Source organism: Thalassophryne amazonica, chromosome 10 (assembly GCF_902500255.1).
Source record: "Thalassophryne amazonica chromosome 10, fThaAma1.1, whole genome shotgun sequence".
Taxonomy (NCBI): domain Eukaryota; kingdom Metazoa; phylum Chordata; class Actinopteri; order Batrachoidiformes; family Batrachoididae; genus Thalassophryne; species Thalassophryne amazonica.
Window position 1 is genome coordinate 114,679,908 of NC_047112.1, and position 15,390 is coordinate 114,695,297.

A 15,390-nucleotide genomic window follows, 5' to 3' on the forward strand; every position below is an offset into this window, starting at 1 on the left:
TTGGGACTTGGAACCATGATAATCGGTCCAGTATTGAGTTAGAACTGGCGTGTCCAACTGGTCGATTGTGATCAACTGGTCCATCACAGGCTGAGTTCCAGTCAGTCGCATGAAAGAATAAAAAAAAATCTGGACTCATTGAGAGGATTAAGTGCTGCTATAATGGACTGATGCAGAAGGTGGCAGCAATGCACCAGTAATGATGCCGGCTGCCATTAAATGCTAAAGAAGAAATACCATAGAAGAAGAGCGACTTTGTCGCTACATTGATCAACTATTCAGACCCCTCTGGTGACGTTTTTCCCAATAAAGTGATTGGCAAGAAATCTAGCAGCTTTTCCTGGTGTTATTAGAGACTTTTGGAGTGTCTGGCGTGAAAGCATATATTTCTCCTCAATGAGAAGCGGGTGTTGCCATCCCAAAGCTCACAGGAGATCACCCGCCTCTTCCACTTGCCCGGAAATGGAGCCAGATAGCCAGCAGTGAGTTACAAAAAAACTTCCCTAGAGTGCCAAGAATCAACAGAAGAAAGTTCAGTTGTATTTCTAAACATATCAGGGATGAAAGTGGTGAAAAACAAAAAAGCTGTAATCCAAAATTACTGGGAAATCTTGAGGCTATTCCAGACAATAAAGTGCAGTGAGTGCAGCACCCATTTTGATAAGAAAAAAAAAACCTCGGCTTATTCAAAATCATTCCTCTAGTAGTGTTCTGCCTTTACTGGGATGGAGCAGTTTTGTAGCTTGGCAGATAGTTCTGGAGGAAATGCTGGAGGAAATCAATGAAGAAATGAACAAACTGAAAATGTGTTTTCACTGAAACAAATTGTCACTCATCTTTAACTGCTTTTCGGGTTGCGGGGATAACAGCTCCAGCAGGGAACCCCAGACTTCCCTTTCCCGTGCCACATTGACGACCTCTGACTGGGGGATCCCAAGGCGTTCCCAGGCCAGTATGGAGATATAGTCTCTCCACCTAGTCCTGGGTCTTCCCCGGGGTCTCCTCCCAGATGGAGGCGCCCAGGAGGCATCCTTACCAGATGCCCGAACCACCTCAGCTGGCTCCTTTCAATGCAAAGGAGCAGCGACTCTACTCTGAGCTCCCCACCGATTCTCCGGTCAGTCTCACGCTCCATCGTCCCATTGCTCGTGAACAAGACCCAGAGGTACTTGAACTCCTTCACTTGGGGCGAGGCCGTATTTCCTACCCAGAGTAGGCAGTATATTGTTTTCCTGCTGAGAACCATAGCCTCAGATTTATAGGTGCTGATCCTCATCCCAGCCGCTTCACACTTGGCTGCGAACCAATCCAGTGAGTGTTGGAGGTCACTGGCCAATGAAGCCAAGTGTTGGAGGTCACTGGCCAATGAAGCCAACAGGACCACATCATTTGCAAAAAGCATTGATGAGACTCTGAGCCCACCAAACCAGAAACCCCCTCCATCTACGCCTCGATATCCTGTCCATGAATATCACAAACAAATTGTCATTAAACTTAATACAAAACTGTTATTTGGGAACTGCAGAAGGAATGAGGAAGTGCAAATACAGATAGATTGGGTGCAAATTGAAAGGATTCATAAAAATAAATTCCTTGGGGTAAGAATAGACGAGAAAATCAATAAACCAACAACAAATTATCAAGAAGGATTTCAATGTTAAACAAAGCAAAACATGTTCTGGATCATAAAATAGTAAATCACTCCACATCCTATAATGTTCCATTGTCTTACCGGATGAATTACTTTGTAGACATCTGGGTCAATAATTACATGAGTTCAGTAAAATCACTTACTGTTCTTCAAAAAAATGGCAATACGGGTCATTTGTAATATCAAGACAATACTTACTCACTCTTCTTGAAGTAAAAAATATTAAAATAAACTGTGTGTGTGTCTGTGTGTGTGGGGGGGGGGAGCTTAGATTGTTGGGGCAGTATGTCTCATGGCTAATTTGCGACCGCCATATAATACTAATAATACCTTCATGTCTCCTCCTAGGTACTTGTATGAGCAAACCTGGCTTATATGTGTGTTGTGTATGACCACCAGACTTTGGTCCCCTACAGACCTAGGGTCCAAGACCATCTCCTTAGTCTTAGAAATATTTAAGATAAATGGTTGCTGTCACACAACTGAACGAAATTCTCTATTTCTGAGTGATAAGCTGGTGTACATGTGTCTTTGTGCAATAGGCTAAGGATGGCTATGTCATCCAAACATTTAAAAACATAATTCAGAGCTTGACATAAACCAGTTTGCCCCACTGGCCCACAGGGCCAATAGAATTTAGAAGTTAGTGGCCCACAGTGTAGGAGCACTGGCCCATGGTTTTGCACGTGAGAGTTCATGATAGTCCACCGTGAATTCCTGCAAATAAAACTGCCTATATAATATAAACCAATCCAGAAAAAGAATGAAAGTGTAAAAAATAGTGACTCCCATAAAATTTAGAGGCCATTTTTTAGCAACCCTTAGAGTTGGCTAACTCACAGTCAGAAATGTAAAATACACATGTAGGTCCATATCAAAACTAAAAAGTATGCCTTGTCTGGATTAGAGTTATAGATCTAAAAATTGAAAAAAAAATATGCTTGGCTCCTTTGCTAATGTTGTCACCGTGGGGTTTCTACAAAGGCAAGCTGGTTAGACTTTTAAACTAGTTTCAAAACAGCCAGGGTCTACCAGGACCAAGCATATACTTGTCAGCATACGACGGACAGGCCCTGCAGATTTGCCAGAAAACCTCATTCTTCTCTTGGTCATGACCAAGCCACGGCCATTTCTGTGGCCAGGTTGGTACAAAACCTCTCTTCCTCATGTTTCTTTCATATAGCCTGTCTGTCTCCCTTAACTCATCATCACTAAGCTTCCTCTTCTGGCCAATTCCTTTAGCAAAACTCTTTCCTGGTTGTTGTCCGGGTTTGGGTGGATGTACAGTAGTGTTCAGAATAATAGTAGTGCTATGTGACCAAAAAGATAAATCCAGGTTTTGAGTACATTTCTTATTGTTACATGGGAAACAAGGTACCAGTAGATTCAGCAGATTCTCACAAATTCAACAAGACCAAGCATTCATGATATGCACACTCTTAAGGCTATGAAACTGGGCTATTAGTAAAAAAAAGTAGAAAAGGGGGTGTTCACAATAATAGTAGTGTGGCATTCAGTGAGTTCGTCAATTTTGTGGAACAAACAGGTGTGACTCAGGTGTCCCCTGTTTAAGGATAAAGCCAGCACCTGTTGAACATGCTTTTCTCTTTGAAAGCCTGAAGAAAATGGGACGTTCAAGACATTGTTCAGAAGAACAGTGTAGTTTGATTAAAAAATTGATTGGAGAGGGGAAAACGTATACGCAGGTGCAAAAAAATTATAGGCTGTTCATCTACAATGATCTCCAGTGCTTTAAAATGGACAAAAAACCAGAGACACGTGGAAGAAAATGGAAAACAACCATCAAAATGGATAGAAGAATAACCAGAATGGCAAAGGCTCACCCACTGATCAGCTCCAGGATGATCAAAGACAGTCTGGAGTTACCTGTAAGTGCTGTGACAGTTAGAAGACGCCTGTGTGAAGCTAATTTATTTGCAAGAATCCCCCGCAAAGTCCCTCTGTTAAATAAAGGACATGTACCAGGTATCATGGATCAGTTTGGATATGTCAAAATACTTGAAGAGGTCATGTTGCCTTATGCTGAAGAGGAGTGATTCACAGGATTGCTAAAAAAGCAGTTTGAACATAATAGTTTTGAGTTTGTAGCGTCAACAGCAGATGCTACTATTATTGTGAACACCCCCTTTTCTACTTTTTTTTTACTAATAGCCCAATTTCATAGCCTTAAGAGTGTGCAAATCATGAATGCTTGGTCTTGTTGGATTTGTGAGAATCTACTGAATCTACTGGTACCTTGTTTCCCATGTAACAATAAGAAATATACTCAAAACCTGGATGAATCTTTTTAGTCACATAGCACTACTATTATTCTGAACACTACTGTAGTTTGAACATATTTCAGTTCGAGTTTCAAAGTGTTCTGTAAGATTTGCGTCTTGTTCGTCTTTGTTTCCTGCAGCTTCCCACGCATTTAAAGATGCTAAAGAACATTGCCGAAGATCGGTGACGGAAACGGCCAAATGCATGCTCCACGCATTGACAACATACATTTCAATGTGCGCAAGATTCTGCGGGAGCATGGAACGTGGTTAGGGATGGGTATTGATAAGATTTTATCAATATCGATACCCTTATTGATGCGATTCTTTATCGATTCCCTTATCAATACCGCTTGTGAATTTTCTCTGTGAATAGGTTTTAAAGGTTTTCTATGTCAACAACATTTTTAGTCTTAAAGTAAATAATTATGAAATTGGTCACTGGATCCTTAAACTCTGGACATAATAAAGTCTACATGGTGGCTCTCTGAATATAAATAGAGAAAAACAAAATCTGTAGTTTTTTGTCAAAAGCATTTACTTTCAGACATTGGCATGAATGTCTTTCCATACCTCTGAGCTGAGCTCTTGCAGCTGGCTGTGCTGCACGTCAGCGTCAGTTTAATTCATAAAGAACACAGGACGTCTCATTTTGGGAAGAAAAAAAAAAGTTTTAGTCGATTGTAGTTTATTTTCTGTACAGTGTTTGGAAAGAGGTGTCATTTTATTTAAAGGGGATATTTGTTTTGAAGTTATTAATTCTGACTGGAGCCGCGTAGCATTTGAAGCTGTGCCAACGGAACGGAGGATGATTCTTGTTTCTTGACTGCCGCAAGACAAGATCCCACTTAGTGACTTTAATCTGCACAAAAGTGACTCAGTCATAATTGACATATTTTAATGGCTTTGGGAGGAGTTAAGAAGTGGGCTTGCTGCTTCTGAAGAGTTATTATTACTATTGTTGTTGTTGTTGCTATTGCTATTATATGAAAAAAAATTACAATTTTTAATACATTTGACTCTTTTACAACAACAACAAGCGCTGAGCCAATAATTATTATACAGAAAACAAATGCACACAAACGTGCTGAAATGCCAACCGCTAGTGCTAACTTTAACATTGAAAACGCCATAGACATGCTAACGCGCTAGCATTGGTCCCGTTTTTAAGTTATAGAATACATCTATCAACTGTTTCAGAAGACCATAACAGGTCGGTTTAACGTAAAAAAGGTAAATATTACTCACAGACATATGTTCTTTAGGGTTTTAGCTGGGAAAAATTAAGATAAAGTCCAGTGGCCCAGTGGATTACAGATCTACTGCAGGGTCTGCAATCAGCGTAGAGAAATGATCATTTTCCTGACAAAGACCCTCAAAAACAATGGCTGCTCTGAAGGACCGATAAGGGAATCGTTAAGCAAAAAGCCTATTGATATCCTTATCACGCTACACGAACACAACACAGTTTTACTTTTATATGTACCGTTTAATACAGCGTGTGCACTCACCGCAGATAAAGGTCAAATTGCAGCATCTTTCAACCATAATCACACGACTTTACTGATCCACATTGAGGGGAATGGCCTGCCCATCTGGAGGCGGAGCTGGAGTGCAGGTCCTAAGCAGCAGGCAGAGTGGGTGGGTTGTCAGCTGATGTAGTCATGAGCTATTCAGTGAAATGGTAATTGGACTGCATTCATAAAGCGCTTTTCCATCTGCATCAGACGCTCAAAGCGATTTACACATCTGTGCCTCGCATTCACCCCGATGTGAGGTGCCCACTACACACCGGGAGCAACTGATTTTACAGTCAGGCTGGGATTTGAAATAATTTGGTCTCAAGCCCAACGTTTTAACCACTAGACCATCACCTCCCCAATGAAGGCATCTATATAATACAACATCTAAAATTGTAGCCTGTTTCCATCAGTTTTTGAGTATTCTGAGTGCGCCCTCTGACAGCCTGGTAAAAATTGAGAATTCTGACCCAAAACAGTGGTGCCGAAATCCAGGAAGACGTGCACTTTGAGTAAGATTTGGTGAAAATCCACGGCAGTTTTACTGAATCTGACGGGTGGTTCCTTCAACTCTGGACTGTCGTGGCCACAACTAAAAAGGTGAGCAGAAAACCTTTTTCTTACATTTCTGCCGGGCTTAGGCTCATGAAATTGGAGTCCAGAGTTTGATGGAGGTGCTCTTAAGGTTCTGGTGCGTAAATTAACAGACTGATGTTGATGAGGTTTTCCTAATAGAACTTTTGCTGAACAGGGAGTTGCTACTGTTATTGTTTGTGTTGCTGGTGACAGTGCATGTTTTTTGTTAAGTTGTGAGATGTTTAAGAAAAAAGAAAAAGATGTTTAAGAATACAACGGTCGGTGTCCTGTTTGGGCTATTAACGGTACATGCTGACGTTATTAGACCCTAGGGATTAAGAGAAGAAACGGGCGGCGAGCTGTGGTCCTGGTAAACGGTGCGTGAGACAATGCTAAGGCGCGCCAAGGAATAACAGAGATAAGGGAATGAGAGATACAGGTATAAGGACCTTCAACTGCACCACAGACTACAACAGTTAAATGTGGTCTATTAAACATTAGGTCTCTCTCTTCTAAGTCCCTGTTAGAAAATGATATAATAATTGATCAACATATTGATTTATTCTGCCTTACAGAAACCTGGTTACAGCAGGATGAATATGTTAGTTTAAATGAGTCAACTCCCCCGAGTCACACTAACTGCCAGAATGCTCATAGCACGGGCCGAGGTGGAGGATTAGCAGCAATCTTCCATTCCAGCTTATTAATTAATCAAAAACCCAGACAGAGCTTTAATTCATTTGAAAGCTTGACTCTTAGTCTTGTCCATCCAAATTGGAAGTCCCAAAAACCAGTTTTATTTGTTATTATCTATCGTCCACCTGGTCGTTACTGTGAGTTTCTCTGTGAATTTTCAGACCTTTTGTCTGACTTAATGCTTAGCTCAGATAAGATAATTATAGTGGGCGATTTTAACATCCACACAGATGCTGAGAATGACAGCCTCAACACTGCATTTAATCTATTATTAGACTCAATTGGCTTTGCTCAAAATGTAAATGAGTCCACCCACCACTTTAATCATATCTTAGATCTTGTTCTGACTTATGGTATGGAAATTGAAGACTTAACAGTATTCCCTGAAAACTCCCTTCTGTCTGATCATTTCTTAATAACATTTACATTTACTCTGATGGACTACCCAGCAGTGGGGAATAAGTTTCATTACACTAGAAGTCTTTCAGAAAGTGCTGTAACTAGGTTTAAGGATATAATTCCTTCTTTATGTTCTCTAATGCCATATACAAACACAGTGCAGAGTAGCTACCTAAACTCTGTAAGTGAGATAGAGTATCTCGTCAATAGTTTTATATCCTCATTGAAGACAACTTTGGATGCTGTAGCTCCTCTGAAAAAGAGAGCTTTAAATCAGAAGTGCCTGACTCTGTGGTATAACTCACAAACTCGCAGCTTAAAGCAGATAACCCGTAAGTTGGAGAGGAAATGGCGTCTCACTAATTCAGAAGATCTTCACTTAGCCTGGAAAAAGAGTCTGTTGCTCTATAAAAAAAGCCCTCCGTAAAGCTAGGACACTAATTGAAGAAAATAAGAACAACCCCAGGTTTCTTTTCAGCACTGTAGCCAGGCTGACAGAGTCAGAGCTCTATTGAGCCAAGTATTCCTTTAACTTTAACTAGTAATGACTTCATGACTTTCTTTGCTAATAAAATTTTAACTATTAGAGAAAAAATTACTCATAACCATCCCAAAGACGTATCGTTATCTTTGGCTGCTTTCAGTGATGCCGATATTTGGTTAGACTCTTTGTCTCCGATTGTTCTGTCTGAGTTCTTTTCATTAGTTACTTCATCCAAACCATCAACATGTCTATTAGACCCCATTCCTACCAGGCTGCTCAAGGAAGCCCTACCATTATTTAATGCTTCGATCTTAAATATGATCAATCTATCTTTATTAGTTGGCTATGTACCACAGGCTTTTAAGGTGGCAGTAATTAAACCATTACTTAAAAAGCCATCACTTGACCCAGCTATCTTAGCTAATTATAGGCCAATCTCCAACCTTCCTTTTCTCTCAAAAATTCTTGAAAGGGTAGTTGTAAAACAGCTAACTGATCATCTGCAGAGGAATGGTCTATTTGAAGAGTTTCAGTCAGGTTTTAGAATTCATCATAGTACAGAAACAGCATTAGTGAAGGTTACAAATGATCTTCTTATGGCCTCAGACAGTGGACTCATCTCTGTGCTTGTTCTGTTAGACCTCAGTGCTGCTTTTGATACTGTTGACCATAAAATTTTATTACAGAGATTAGAGCGTGCCATAGGTATTAAAGGCACTGCGCTGTGGTGGTTTGAATCATATTTAGTTCCACAAGGTTCTGTGCTAGGACCAATTTTATTCACTTTATACATGCTTCCCTTAGGCAGTATTATTAGACGGCATTGCTTAAATTTTCATTGTTACGCAGATGATACCCAGCTTTATCTATCCATGAAGCCAGAGGACACACACTAATTAGCTAAACTGCAGGATTGTCTTACAGACATAAAGACATGGATGACCTCTAATTTCCTGCTTTTAAACTCAGATAAAACTGAAGTTATTGTACTTGGCCCCACAAATCTTAGAAACATGGTGTCTAACCAGATCCTTACTCTGGATGGCATTACCCTGACCTCTAGTACTACTGTGAGAAATCTTGGAGTCATTTTTGATCAGGATATGTCATTCAATGCGCATATTAAACAAATATGTAGGACTGCTTTTTTGCATTTACGCAACATCTCTAAAATTAGAAAGGTCTTGTCTCAGAGTGATGCTGAAAAATTAATTCATGCATTTATTTCCTCTAGGCTGGACTATTGTAATTCATTATTATCAGGTTGTCCTAAAAGTTCCCTGAAAAGCCTTAAGTTAATTCAAAATGCCGCAGCTAGAGTACTAACGGGGACTAGAAGGAGAGAGCCTATCTCACCCATATTGGCCTCTCTTCATTGGCTTCCTGTTAATTCTAGAATAGAATTTAAAATTCTTCTTCTTACTTATAAGGTTTTGAATAATCAGGTCCCATCTTATCTTAGGGACCTCATAGTACCATATCACCCCAATAGAGCGCTTTGCTCTCAGACTGCAGGCTTACTTGTAGTTCCTAGGGTTTGTAAGAGTAGAATGGGAGGCAGAGCCTTCAGCTTTCAGGCTCCTCTCCTGTGGAACCAGCTCCCAATTCAGATCAGGGAGACAGACACCCTCTCTACTTTTAAGATTAGGCTTAAAACGTTCCTTTTTGCTAAAGCTTATAGTTAGGGCTGGATCAGGTGACCCTGAACCATCCCTTAGTTATGCTGCTATAGACTTAGACTGCTGGGGGGTTCCCATGATGCACTGAGTGTTTCTTTCTCTTTTTGCTCTGTATGCACCACTCTGCATTTAATCATTAGTGATTGATCTCTGCTCCCCTCCACAGCATGTCTTTTTCCTGGTTCTCTCCCTCAGCCCCAACCAGTCCCAGCAGAAGACTGCCTCTCCCTGAGCCTGGTTCTGCTGGAGGTTTCTTCCTGTTAAAAGGGAGTTTTTCCTTCCCACTGTCGCCAAGTGCCTTACAATATAAAGCGCCTTGGGGCAACTGTTTGTTATGATTTGGCGCTATATAAATAAAATTGATTGAATTGATTGATTGATTGAATGAGACATCGCGCGTGTGACAGCATTTTGAAGCAGCCTGACGGTGCGGACTTAAGTTCACTGATCAGCTGCATCTTTTTTTTGACACACATATCCACAGACATGAATCTGTATTTTAATTGTGGTCTTTGCATTGGGTTTGAAATGATTAAGTGAATTCTTTGTACACGAGCCTCCACTTTACACTGTAATACGTATGCCAGGCCTGTTCGCGACGCTGTCACGCTCTCTTAGAAACTAGAGAACAAGCCGACAGGGCATGCGCAGTGCGAGTAAAAGGACTAAATGATGTAGCTGCTGATGCTACCATCTTACAACCACTCAACGTACACTAAAATAAAGTTTTAAGACAAAGAGGATCCGCGTGGGTTATCTGAGACAGAATATTTATGCCTTCAGAGTACATTCAAACCAATTACAGTGTGATCAGAAACAACAACAACAAAAAAGTACGTGACTCCTCAAAAGTGAACTAAAACTAAACTATAAAAAAGGGGACAGTTGTATTAATTATCAATGCTTTTTAAGAGGCTGTGCTGGAACAACTGATTTCTCAGTTGTTCCAGCTGTTGATATGTAATTAACTAGTGAGCATGAATGTTTTAAAATGGACAGCAGGGGCAGGCTTTTGCCTGTACAAATTTCCTGACTGACCTTTGACCTCATGGGCATGTTTAGTGGTTCATTCATTTAATGTTAAAATATAAATTAAAACAAAGTCTTTAAGGGAACAATTAATACAATACACTGCGATTTAAAAACCTTTTAATTCATTTAAAAACAGGGGTTGGTTTGCTCGAGACATTTAATCAGATATCTCTCTGTTGGTTTTGGCCTCTGGTGTCCCAGCTGGACTCCAGATGTATCACTGGGAGTTTCTGAAGTGTGTCTGTGGGACAAATGAAAGGACAAATAAAAAATGTATATATTTCTTAGAATATAAAAAACAATAAACATTTAAAAAGAAAAAGAAAAGAAACGGACAAACACCCCCGGACCTAAGTTATTTCAAGTTGAGTTTTCATGGCCTCAGGAGTAACAAAACAAGCTGTAGCTTCAGTTGGTAAAGAATAAAAAATAGACTGGAGGTCTACCGAGACCCATATTCAAATTAAGGCGTTCACCAGCTCGGTTAATTGAGCAGCTAACAGGCTAGGCTAATGTTAGCCGAACATTCACAGTGCTGTAGCATCACAAATTATTTTTAAATTCTCACCTGCCACTTCCTCACAGCTTAACAGAAGACGCTCTGCTGGTCAAGCTGGGTGCTTGTACATGTCCGTACATGTGGGTATTTTCAAATCAGTTAGGTCTGTGCCATCACCCTTGACCGTCGTACCCGCTCAGTCCGGGATTGTGGCCTAAACCCCCGGGTGCTGTGAGACTGTACTAGCTGTCATGATCCGATCAATCACGTCATGTTGTTCAGTCCTCCCTCGGCTCGGCACATCTCGATCTCAAAGGCTGAGGACCCGGAGATGTGAAAGCTGCTGCTGAGATAAGTGAATGTCTCTACAACAAGTTCAACACTTTTACCACATACAGATACACTTCTGATGGTTGAGCCCAGTAAGCCATTAAAAGCCTGAATCTTCACCAGGAAACTTGCAAACCCACACACTCTGATTCCTTATTCAGCTTCTCAAGTACTGCAGTCTAAGTATTCCTTGATTCTGCAAAGATCACCGTATTGTCCATGAAGTCGAAGTCATTTAAACTTTAAAAGCACCTAAGGCACTGGTCTCCACAACCTGACAACATCCAGTCCATGCATGCTTGGAACAGTGTAGGAGTTAGAACACAACCCTGATGAACGCCAGTTTTCCCTGGGAGAAATTCAGTGTCTCTGCCTCCACTCTTTACAGCACTCAGTGTTCTTGGAGATCCCACAAATTCTCAGGATTTCCCATAGAGCAGTCCAATCAACTGAATCATACAAATCAACATAGGCTGCAAAGAACCATGGCCAAAATCACACTTATTAAAATGTGGTTGATGGTTGACTTTTTGGGTGTGAAGTCAGACTGAGCAGCAAGTAACTGGAAATAAAATCCTATGTAGAATAATTCTCCCAAGCACCTTCTCCAGCACAGAGAGCAGTGTGATACCACTTTAGTTGTTCCAGTCCATAGATCACCCTTTCCTTTCCAGACTGGGACAACAACTCCTTTCTTCCAGTCTTTTGGGATGATACCTCTGTCCCCAAATTGAAACAAAAACTGCTTGCAATGCCAGGAGAACAGCATCTCCATTTGCCTGGAGGAGCTCAGCTCCAGTGCTGCAAACCCTTGGAGCTTTCCCCACCGTCTGCTGTTTCACAGCCTACATTTGGTGGTTCACAATTGACTGGAGAATCACCTACGAGAACTTGAAATGTCTAACATCCCAGCAGGAGGATCAGCCTAACAGAACGGCTCAAAATAAGTTGATCACAAAAAAAAGGAAACCTCTTTGTGTTGTCCTGTCTGTAATTAAATAAATGTCAACGTCAGAATCACTGCTGCTCTTTTTCCCCCCATTTTCCATACTGTCCAATCTTATTCTGATTTTGGGGTTGTGCTTTGTTCACCATGTTGTGTGACTGGACTATACTGGAATTTGTCCCGTTTATCCTTCTGGTAATCTTTTGGTGCATCCCTCTGGATTGTCCAGGAGAAGCTTTAGTGATACTGAAACAAATGAAATGAGTGTTTGCAGGCTTCTCATTCATCTGGTGGCGTTGGTCAATGTTGAAAGACTTTGTGCATTGTTTGTCAGAGTTGTGGTCCTTGAGTTAGCGTAAAGCAAAACCTTGGCTGGTGATGTGGACTTGGTAAATGAAGCATACCTTCATTAACTGATGTACACTTTATGTACATCAGTTAATATATGTTATTGATGTTATTAAGTCTTCTGGTGACATTTTCCTCCACAGAAACAGATCCAGACGTTGAATAAGCTGTGCTCTAATTTGTTGGAAAAGCTGAACAATCCTCGTGATGACAAAGACATGGAAGCTGCAGGTAAATGGATCATCATCATCTTAACCTGTTTTTGCATGTGAAAATATTTTTTTATACTTTTTTTTTCTTTCCCAGCTCTACGGCAAAACAAGCCATCTTTTAACCCCGCTGACACCAGTGCATTGGTTGGAGCAGTTGCCTTTGGAAAGGGGCTTTCAAAATGTAGACCCCCAGGACCAGTGGCCCCTAGTCATGCGGGACAAGGACCAATGATAAGTGGCGGTCCAACCTTACAACAAGTCACCATTGGTGGTGGCTCAGGGCAGCAGTCAGGGATTGCAGGACCTGTGGTTCCACAACAGCAAGGACAACCAGGTAGCAGACCTATAACACACTCCCCAGTTAGGTTTTGGTGAAATATAATGGTAGAAAACAAAAACATGTTTTGCTGGTGTTGCTAGTGTTGATGTTGCTAATTGCTTTTGGCTTCTCCCTTTTTGTTTGGGTCACCACAGTGGGTTGGATCCAGTATGGATTCTCATGTTGTTCTGGCACAAAGAGAATAGGGAAAGGGTGTCCTGGAACTAGGATCCTTCTTGTTAACTGCTTGTGCCACACAGAGAGATGAATAAGAACTAGAGGGGAACACGGAGATCCTTTCCACAGTATTTCAGGGTTGTGAAAACTCCCCGGATTCAAGGAATTCCGTGGATTTCATCATTGCGGGGTGTTGTTAGTGTTGTACTCTGTAATTGTGATCATCACTGAGTTTTTAAAATGCCTATCGCAAAGTGTTTTGTTTTTTTTTACATCGTGCAAGTTTTATAAATCCGCAGACACTGATCTGTATAACAGATACAGATCAGTGTCTGCGGAACTCCACGGAGAAAAATGTCTCCCTCAAAGTGTGGCTGTTATGACAGTTGTCGTAAAGCGGGACTAGTTGGTTGCTACGACAACGCTGTGTGGCTGCTGCAAGATGCTTAAGCTAAAAAGTAGCCTGTGAACATCACAAACTTTTACAGCTCTCAAGTGTTTAAAAGAATAATTTTGCAGCATGTCTGTGTCATGGAGCGACATCAGACAGAGGGAAGATGGCGAGAAAGACTGTTTGAAAAAGTGTGATAAGGAAACAAGAATCCATGGAATTGTCCCTGGCTTCATGAACACATCCCAAAGATTAAAAAAAACAGGAAAAGCGAAACTGCATCTTGTGTCATCAGGAAACACGGTAAGAATTTTTCTCTCCCTGGTAAATAAACATTGTGCTGTTCAAACAGGATTTTAGACAAGATTGTGACTTTTATTATTATTATTTTATTATTGTAGACTTTCTTGCATTGAAATAAAGACATTGTGGCTTTGAATGGACTTACAGGAATTTACACAACATAAGTGAACTTTTTTGCTATGAGCTATGTTATTGATATTTTACCATTATTCTAAAAATATTCTACAAGCTTTAGCTGTGGTTTTGAAATGCTTTAACGGTGTTTTCAGTTGTCATGAAGTTCATGTAGTTTAATTCTTCTGAGTTAATGCATAATTTGGTTTACAATTAAAAGGAAAATCATTCCAGGTCCTACTTCCACGTCATATTTTGTTATTTCAACATTATCATTGACTATTCAATGAAAGGTTGAATCTAGAATAATTTAAATAGGCACTTTTTTGAGATTTTTTTTCTTCCTGTTGATACTGAAAAGGGAGGGCTGTGCCCCCAGACCCCCTACAAATTTTCCTTGGATTTCACAATTTTCATTTCACAGCCCTGTATTTTTCTGTTTTCTGTCATCATTTGAAAGGGATTGTCAGGAATTTGTGACCCACCATTTTGTGGACAAGATTTACAACTCAGGACAGTCACGTTATTGCATTAAACCTGCGATCTGGTGACTGTGGCAAATATGACATAAAACTATGTTTTTGTTCTATTAATGCAAATATATGCAGTAGTGTTCAGAATAATAGCAGTGCTATGTGACTAAAAAGATTAATCCAGGTTTTGAGTATATTTCTTATTGTTACATGGAAAACAAGGTACCAGTAGATTCAGTAGATTCTCACAAATCCAACAAGACCAAGCATTCATGATATGCACACTCTTAAGGCTATGAAATTGGGCTATTAGTAAAAAAAAGTAGAAAAGGGGGTGTTCACAATAATAGTAGCATCTGCTGTTGATGCTACAAACTCAAAACTATTATGTTCAAACTGCTTTTTTAGCAATCCTGTGAATCACTAAACTAGTATTTAGTTGTATAACCACAGTTTTTTCATGATTTCTTCACATCTGTGAGGCATTAATTTTGTTGGTTTGGAACCAAGATTTTGCTCGTTTACTAGTGTGCTTGGGGTCATTGTCTTGTTGAAACACCCATTTCAAGGGCATGTCCTTGGCAACATGACAATCTTCAAGTATTTTGACATATCCAAACTGATCCATGATACCTGGTATACGATATATAGGCCCAACACCATAGTACGAGAAACATGCCCATGTCATGATGCTTACACCACCATGCTTCACTGTCTTCACTGTGAACTGTGGCTTGAATTCAGTGTTTGGGGGTCGTCTCACAAACTGTCTGCGGCCCTTGGACCCAAAAAGAACAATTTTACTCTCATCAGTCCACAAAATATTCCTCCATTTCTCTTTAGGCCAGTTGATGTGTTCTTTGGCAAATTGTAACCTCTTCTGCACACGTCTTTTATTTAACAGAGGGACTTTGCGGGGGATTCTTGCAAATAAATTAGCTTCACACAGGCGTCTTCTA

General features: G+C 40.5%; 1 protein-coding gene across 2 annotated transcripts in view; it reads left to right on the top strand.

Annotated features, from left to right (window-relative positions):
- The window catches only part of med8 (mediator complex subunit 8), a 49,519-nt gene that overhangs the window by 31,323 nt on the left and 2,806 nt on the right, over positions 1-15,390 (top strand). For both annotated transcript variants that reach the window (XM_034180732.1, XM_034180733.1), the window contains 2 exons: positions 12,586-12,673; positions 12,749-12,988. In XM_034180732.1, coding sequence (XP_034036623.1) covers positions 12,586-12,673; positions 12,749-12,988 — 328 coding nt within the window. The remainder of the gene's footprint in view (positions 1-12,585; positions 12,674-12,748; positions 12,989-15,390) is intronic.